General features: G+C 40.3%; 1 protein-coding gene across 1 annotated transcript; it reads right to left on the reverse strand.

Moving 5' to 3' along the window:
* Positions 1-2665: 2665 nt before the first annotated feature.
* LOC116180581 lies at positions 2666-3324 on the reverse strand. The gene is made up of 2 exons (XM_031500655.1): positions 3219-3324; positions 2666-3169 (listed from the first exon to the last, which is right to left on the reverse strand). The coding sequence occupies exons 1-2, from the start codon at positions 3292-3294 to the stop codon at positions 2715-2717; spliced, it is 531 nt and encodes a 176-aa protein (XP_031356515.1). The 5' UTR covers positions 3295-3324; the 3' UTR covers positions 2666-2714.
* Between the last annotated feature and the right edge of the window lie 5980 nt (positions 3325-9304).

Here is a 9304-nt window from a genome sequence, read left to right on the forward strand (position 1 = left end):
TTAAAAATATTCAAAAAATCGAGTATGTTAATCTGGACCTCGCCAGAATAAAAGGGGAGTAAAACATCCACGTTAACAGGTGTTTTAGATGTTACAGCTTCGGGCACTTAACAGCCAGTTGCCCCGAGAAAGAGGACACGGCCAGTAAACATAATTATTATATTCCTTCAAACTTTGGAGGCGCCTGGCAAGGTGTAAGGCCCCACTAAATGGTCTGGCATACTTATTTTTCTGCTCGTAAAATATTAAATTTATAAGTAAATGAAAATTTCAGTGCCTCAAGAACATTTTTTGAAAAAAAATTCGTATCTTTAAAAATATAAATAGTTGATTTAGCCCCGCTTCCCCCCAGCCAGGTCTGCATTTTTGTATTTCGGTATTATTGGAAAAGTATTGCACAAGTTTCAGCCTGCCGCAATACCTACCCAAAAATGTCTACCAGCTCTCCTACTATAGCTCAATTTTCAGTACGTCAGAGTATCTATAAGGAGCTATCCAGAATTGTTAATCGTACTTTCGACGTAAAAAGACGTTATCGGACAAATTAATTGACCTTGTTTACTAACAACGCCACGTGTAAGATAATGAATGCAGGTGTTTGGAATTCGGGCGATGACAATGGGAACAACGGGGAATAACGATATGGAACTGTGAGTAATCATTCAGATCTCTTGAATGGTGTGTTTTGATGCTTTTATAAGACCGTGCGCAGCGAAGAAGATTCATTCTCAGTCCGGCTGCTCTATAGTAGGGTTGAAGAATCGCAAAGACCAGCGCTCATATATAACCTGGCAAGAAGGTCCCGTGCTTTCATAGTACGGGAGCGCTAACTACGTGATTGCATGCACCGATTAGAAAAGTCCATGCCATTCCTCGCCACGTCCGGAAGGAACGTCCAAACGCTCGGAGGAAGGTAGCGTACCGCTCACCTGTACCACGCATGGAAAGACAACCGCAGCAAAGAAGGTGTACGGACAAGGTTTAAAACTTCTCGGTGAAATGTTCGAAAAACGGTCAAGCGAGAGGAGCACGGAACCAGAGACATTCGTCACACAACTCCGAAACAACATGCAGGAACTACCACCAACGGAAGCCTCAAACCACAACACTTGCATCCAGCCCGTGTAGCGCAGTTCAGTTAAAGATGGACTGTGGTGCTAAGGATCCCTGGTTCGAATCCGGGTTCGGGCATGAATATTTGTAAATGTATAGTGGGTTAGAGTATAGATAATAGATAATAAATAAATACACGCACCAAAGCTCCAACATCACCTCGGTGACCCCAACATTTCCTTCTCCCAACTAACAGGCTCCAGAACCCAGACCCATTCCCCCAGACCCCAGACCTTTTCCTGCGTTTTTCGTAACGTCGACACGAGACGCCACCGAACCCAAAATCCTTGACGCTATCTCCCTACCTCGCATGACTAGAGTAACCCGTATAGTTTCCCGTACCACCAAACCAACCCGCAATATTCATCACAATAATTACTACCTTCAAAACCACCCTTGAAACCCTGCTCACCAAGGTGTCTCCATGTTTGGAAGACACTACCCCCTGCGAACCCTCCTGCTCCCAGTGCACAAAACTCGGTCACCTAGCACCCGAATGTCCTAACGAATTCAACCATATGTCCCACGTGCGCCCGAAGCCATAAAACAAGCCTATGCAAAACCCAACCCAAATGCAATAAGTGCGAAGCGCCTCACCCGACGTATTCTTTCGATTGCCCTCCGAAGCCGCAATTCGCCCAAGCCAGCAGACACCCAATCCACAGCATCCGAACCCGAATCCCTCCCGGAACCCGCTCGCTTCGTATTTATTTATTTTATTTATTTTATTTATTTTATTTATTTTATTTATTTTATTTATTTTATTTATTTTATTTATTTTATTTATTTTATTTATTTTATTTATTTTATTTTTATTTTATTTATTTTATTTATTTTATTTATTTTATTTATTTTATTTATTTTATTTATTTTATTTATTTATTTTATTTATTTTATTTATTTTATTTATTTTATTTATTTTATTTATTTTATTTATTTTATTTATTTTATTTATTTTATTTATTTTAATTTATTTTTTATTTATTTTATTTATTTTATTTATTTTATTTATTTTATTTATTTTATTTATTTTATTTATTTTATTTATTTTATTTATTTTATTTATTTTGTTTAGTTTATATATTCTATTTAGTTTATTTACACAGTGCCATCTCCGTCAGAAACTTCACTACCTACCAAAAAAACAGCCCCCTGGACGGCCACCGCGGAACAGCCTTACTTGTTAAGACCTGCTTCCCAGAGTGATATTTACCCGATGCCTACAACTTCCCCACTTGCCAACCCCTCAGTAGCAATGATCCCCGAACCAAAGGACAAGCCCACCAACGTATCCTCCTACAAACCCATCTCCCTCCTTAGCTAGTTGCATCGGTAAATGCTTCGAGCAAATAGTCGCCTAACCTCTCAGGGAACACGTCGAGATAAACAACCTCCTCTCGCCTTCACATTTTGGTGTCAGACCCCTCAGATGTACCCAAGACCCCAGAAATCTCAAAATCCTTCAATAACGGACACTAATTTTCAATAATGATTGTCAATTGAACAGTGCACATGATGGACAGAAGAATTACACTTAATCTAAGAGGTATATAGATGGCAAAATTTATTCAAAAATTACTGATTTTGGGTATTACTATTTCTTATGATCTAACACACTCTTGATTTTTATAGTCGTAAACTAAGACTTGATAACTTTTAAAAATGCGTTGTCCGTCTAGGTGCGGAATTTCGAAGTTGAAGTTTTGACCATCAAGGTAAACTGGACCAATACGAAGTTCCATATCGAAATTTACTCTTCCGAAATATACGCTACGTTCGTGATCATAGCCCCCACTAATTAATGTATATTGGGATTCTAGGCTGCGAATGTGTGTTGAATTTGTAGGAATCCACTTATATCTGCAAGGATTACGAGTGCACAGGATCTCCACTTTTCCATGTAACTGCTCTTGGAGACTTTTTCCGCCGGCATAAGAAGGAATCATTTTGAAATTATGATACAACTGGCCAACGTACTTGGGCTTTCCCGCCTGATCGTAACCTCCAAGAAGTGCATCTTCAGGCATCCTGCCGAAGTAGTATCGCCAGTAATAATCTATGACAAAATGCGAGCTATTTCATTTTTAAACTGAATGTCTACTTACCTGGATCTTTGCTGAGAGGCTCACATATAACGCCACCTGCTATGAGAAAAAGAGTAAAAATGGTTAAAAATTCCATCCCGTTTGTGGTGTTATTTTACTTATTTTGCTTTTGATACTAAACAAATATCAATCCGTAGATATATGTACTAGCATCTCGACTGATAATTTACTGATACGCAATCAGGGGAGATAATTGTACCATTTTGCAACCGGAACACAATATAAAAAAATAGCTTTTGTTTTGACATCACCAATGGATATATTTCTTGCGGACGTCTCAATCGCCCTTTGTGAGTACCCTCTTCCGACAATCCGTTCTTGAGGTATAAGAGAATATACCCGATCAGGAGGAGGGCTATGGTTGGTAGAAATTAATTCCTTTCGTTGAGACTTTTCATTAGAGTACCATGAAGTACTCCCTCTCCCCCCCCCCTTCTCTCCGTACTTTGATTTAAGAGACAGAAAGAAGGGCAGTAGTTGGTAGAAGAAATTTTTAATTAATTAATTTTAACCCCCCCCCCCCCCCCCCCCTCAGGCCCCGTCGCTCACTGATCACGAAAAAGAGTCACACGGGAAAGGTATACTTTGCACAAACCAATTTATTTCGATGAGACCTTTCATTAGAATACCATATAAAGGGTAGAACATGTGTGCAGTGAAATATCTAGGAATCACACTTTACAAAAACTGAATTGGAACAAACATATCCAGGTCAAAGCCGAAAAAGCATTTGTGGGAAAGTCGCCGCACAATAATTGGGAAACTTTAGAACCATCCCCGAAGGTTGTCTTGTGGCTGTACACTGTCTATGCTGTGATATGGGGCAATCGTCTGGTGACCTAGAACCAGACTCTCCATTTGTTCCCATTCCAACCAAACATATTATTCATCTGCAGGGAACAATGGAAGGAAGGTAGTTACTCGAATGAACTGTACTTCCATATTATCCAATTACTATAGCGAGTTCGCACCTCCAGATGCAGTATGGTGCTTATGGACATACAGTACATGCTTGCCAAACGTAACAATGACAGCACAAGGAGATTATGTTTTGTTTTAATACTTCAATTTAATCATATGTCAATTTGACATCAATGCGGTTAGAAACAAGGATAGTATTATGGAAGAATGACGGAAACTAGTAAGAGATGCAATTAGTCCATAAGACCCCGTACTGCATCTGGAGGTGCGAACGCGCTATAGACAATAACTTTCTCCTGTAAACGTGCACAAACGGATTGGAATTAAACGAATAATTATCGAGCACGTTTTCTAGCATCCTTTGGAGATGCATGGAAAAGAGCCAACAATATCAATTCTATGTTGATTCGAGGTCGGTACTCGTCGCATACAAAACAAGGGGAGGAATTAAGTTCCTTCGATAAAACATTTTTTGCGATCAATCGGTTTAAAAGTGGAAAAATGGCCGAAACCTTAAATATTTCTCAAGACGTACATTTTGATGAAGCTACCATCAAGTCGGATACGTAACTTTTTCATATTTCATCGAAATACGGGTTTTTAATCCTGATGCGATGTTGAGTGTTATCATTCCGAGGCTGATGCACAAATAAAGTTTATTGATGAGAATGTTTCAATTAGTATACCTGTCCGACAATGGGATCTGTATGAACTTCCGGCACTTAAGCAAGCACCGATGGATATATGTCCTATCAGAACTTCAACGCAGCTACAAAAACCACTTCGATGGGTAATTGTCGCATTTCAGAAGAACAAAAATATTTGGATGTCTGAGAAAGCGGCAAATTTTGATAACTGGACACTGCTCCTTGAACTCAACAAAATCGGAGTAGCTGAGGACAACAATCAATGTGGTCTCTACTTTGAGGAGGAAGAACACGCTGCATACGTTTCTAATGCTTTAGTCTGAGCTAGAAGAATTGTAGGATTAATCTTCATTTTTCTAACCAACAAACTATTACCGGCAACTTTTCCTTTATCGATGACAAGAAACAATTTCCAATTTGTTTGGAGTGATCGCCTTCCCTCGATGTTATTTGCGTTTATCAGGAGGATAAGTGAATGATTATAATCTTTTATTTTTGACGATATCAATGATATGGAATTGAATAGGCGCAATTATTTTGTGTTTCTTATCAGGAAGTCGGTACTAAAGTAGACTCTCAAGTGTTCACCCTATCTGATAAAAAAATTCACAGATTTCGCAATCCTTGCAACCTTCGGAGACATTGGAAATGATAACAGTGCAACAAATGGCAAAACAAAATACTTTTTTCTAACAAACTTGTCATTTTTCTGACGAATTTCGAAGCGCGAAGTACTGGATTTTTAAACGGTTAATTAATAAGTAAGGTTGCCCTTGACAACGTGCGCGAAATCGTCAACAGTGAAAAAAAGTATTTCGCGCACGGGACAAAGTTGAACTTAAACAGCAAATTTAATTAACAATCGGTTCAGTTGTAGAAAAAATATTGTATATAACGCTAGCGCGAAGTTATTTTGCGCATTTGACTGATATTTTGACTCGGCTTCGCCTCGTCAAAATACCTTCAGTCTCAATGCGCGAAATTGAACTTCGCGCTCTTGTTATATAAATAACTATTTCTCCAAACACTTGAATAATTACGTAATACATAAAATGGGCGACTTTCTAACTGTACAAAAAATAGGTACTTTTCGGACTAGTCCGAGGTTATAAACATTGTGAAAGGGGTAGAGGAGATATTGTGAGTAGCGAATTAGTGGAAGATTCCGGCGTGAAGTGCGGATAGGCAACACACATTACTCCCGCCAGGGTTTAAGGTTGCATAGCTAGAACGTAGGTCGATGTCCAATATCTTTATTGCGTTGGGTGACTCGCATACGGAAGAGGCTGAGAGGGATGCAAGTCCCTAACGCAGACGGGGATGGGTCTGGAGAGTACGAAGAGGACACAGTCAAAAATGGAGATTGGTTTGAAGTGTGAAACTTATAAGATCACTGGAGCAGAAGAAAGCGAAGGACTAGAGAAGGGTGGGAGGGCGAGAGAGAGAGAGAGAGAGAGAGAGAACTACTGGGAGGAAGCGTAAAGGAGACATCAGAGCAAATAGGTAACATGAAAGAGAAGATGGAAGAAATGAGAGGATCAAAGGAGGAAATCAAGGGAAGGGAAGAGCAATGAGATAAAGAAATGGAAGAGCCGGGAAAACAGAAACTGAAAATAAAAGCAAATAAGAGGAAGCACGGACGAATGACTAAAAGAAAAGCTAGAATTAGGTGCGAACTAATAGAGGAATGAAAGTAAGAGGAAATAAAGTAATAGTCACAGTCACGGATTTAGCATAATAAAAGAATAGAGGAAGTTATGAAGGGAAGTAAGCTATGCATAGTTAAAAAGTTGAGTGGTGAAGAAAGGAGGACACAGAGAGCAATTAGAGAGGTGGCGGGGGGAGAAACAAGAAAGAACAAGAACGTAGAAGATCGGTGGTAGAAGGTGAAGAATACGGATGGAGTAACACAAATAAGAAGGAATAGTGAGAACTGAGAGAAATGACAGGAAAGGGCGGGGTTTGGAGGGAGATTTTAACAATAAAAGACGAGGCAGTGGGCCGAAAGGCGGGAGGGCAGGTGACAGAAACGAGCAATAGAAGGAAGGAACAAAACGGATTGACAAGGTAGATGAACTGGGAGAAAATAAAGGATAGGATATAAACAAGATGGGTGGAAGTGGAGCAAAAAAAAATGAGAGTGAAAAGGATGACCATATAGCAGCGAAGGGATGAAAGAAGCCAAGACAAAAGATAAAATGTATTAGATGAAAGAGAGGGAGGGGGGGGAGAACAGGGAATAATGAAAAATGAGTAAAGTTGGGAAGAGGAACACAGTATAGAAAGTCAAGACATAAGGAATGCAACAAAGAGAGAGCTGATACTTTAATTAACAGAAAAAAGAGGTTGGAGAGCAATATGGAATACGTATGGATCGGACTGGTTACTGCTCGCGAGCGTTTTGCTAGAAAAAACGCTCCAAGCGGAAAAAGCGTTTGCGAGCAATCCGCTCGCGAGCACTTTTCGGAGCGGCAGCTTGGTGCTCGATACTCGAGCGTTTACTTAAAGTGCTCGGCGCTCGAACGCGCGAGCGGTTTTTCCGCGTACGAGCGGTTTTATCCGCCCTCAAGTGCTGAAGGATTAAGCGCCGCACGCACGCACGCGAGCGTCTTTTCCGCTCTCGAGCGGTTTTTTCCGCTCGCGAGCGCTTTTCCGTTCTTAAGCGTTATTTCCGCTCACGAGCGCTTTTCCCGAGCGCTCGCGATAAACCGCTCGAGCACTTTTAGGAGTGCTCAAAACTCGCAAGCGGTTTCGCATTGCATTTTTGAGAAAATTAGAGCGCTCGTCGCTCGATCGTTTTTTAGAACGCTCGACCCAGCTCTGGTATGGACAGGGACGGGAAATTAATATGTATCATTCCGATCGTAGCAGTCGAGTCCCGACAGCTGCACCGCGGTCGCGAAAAGAGAAAGCTTTGAAAAAACAAAAAAGGTAAAGAAAGAGAAGAATATGAAGAACAAATCGGGGAAGTAAAAACAAAGAAGGATATTTGAAAGATGATAAACAGAGGAAAAAAGAAAAACTTGATAAGTGGGAGGCGGCACTTGATGAAGGTACTACAAGAAAAGCAGGTAAAAGGAGGTGTGGTAGAGGCAACGGGAAGAGAGTAAGTGGAAGGAGACATCAAGAGAGGGTATTGGGCAGCAATTATAGAGACTAGGGAATGCAATCCCGCAGCAAAATCTCAATCCCGGTATTTGCGGGATCCTTAGATGTTAATCCCGCGGGATCCCGGTATTTGCGGGATCCCGCAAAATTTTAAATAAATTGGCAAATAAGCAATTTTGTGCAGTTAAGTTCTGTATTAAAATAAATCGCTAATTATCACAATATTCAACAAAAAAGTACCTTCAGCCTAACTTAGAACTCAAAAAAACCTCACCTGTAAAGCACAAAAAGGCGAACTTCTAAAGTGCCTCAAAAGTCGTAGTACATTTTTAACGAAAAAGTTTAACAATTATTTTAAAAATAATTTCTCCGTTATGCGTTTCATTAACAAAGCAAACAGAGTCGTTCCCTTGGTCGACAGATTCCTCAGTCCCGCAAATCCCGCGGGATCCCGCTCCATTTATGTGAATGCTGCTGGATCCCGGTATTTCGGGATCTCGCGATTCCGGTATTGCATTCCCTAATAGAGACTGAAGGAAGGGAAAGCAACAGGGAGAGACTTTTACCACAGATCGTATCAAGGAGAAATTGAAGAAACTAATAAACACGATATGGAAAGGAGGAAGGCTACCGAAAGAATGTAAAGAAGAGGTCAATAGTACCAACTTACGAAAGAGGGAAGAATGGCTGGGCACTTACACTTGAATTCATAGGAATAGACTCAGTAAGAGAAAGAGGGCGAAGTTCTCAGAATCAAGATGTTAATGGAGCGACAAGAAGTAGGGTAGGGATAGGTGGGAAGGAGTCTGAAGTGTTCTGGGCAATAGAATGACTGGGTTTAAGACCCCGCCGTATTTAATTTTTGCATAAGAGTTACGGAGCCAATATTAGGACAAAGTCAAAATGGAGGAGTTTTATTGGAAAGATGGAACAGTAGTAAATGGCAACAGAGATAAAACAGAAGAAAGAAATAATGAAGGCATATAAAGGCGAATGTATTAGGGAATCAAAAAGGTCGTTACCAGTTGTAAATCAGCATATGCATGGTGAAAGCGCATTTTTTGGTCATGTAGACCAGTAATTCATTAGCAAAGTTTTAAATTATCGACCTCACGAGTAATCTAAGTCAAAATAGACGAGAGCCTGCACATCTACATCTACATAACTGAAAGCTTTTAGTGAAAATTTAGTCTAGCAATTGTAATTGCTGAGATCTCAGCCGGACAGCCAGTCAGCCATTACGAATATAATAGCGTAGTTTTTTCCAAAAATGCGCTAAAAACCGGCGAGTCACTGGAGAATACATGTTTACATATGGGAAAGTCCAACATCGTGACTGAATTATACCGCGATTACATCCCCTCCACCACAAACTTTACACGAGATTATCAATATAAAGGGCAGATTCGA

This window comes from Photinus pyralis, unplaced genomic scaffold, assembly GCF_008802855.1.
Source record: "Photinus pyralis isolate 1611_PpyrPB1 unplaced genomic scaffold, Ppyr1.3 Ppyr1.4_LG9, whole genome shotgun sequence".
In the NCBI taxonomy this organism is placed as follows: domain Eukaryota; kingdom Metazoa; phylum Arthropoda; class Insecta; order Coleoptera; family Lampyridae; genus Photinus; species Photinus pyralis.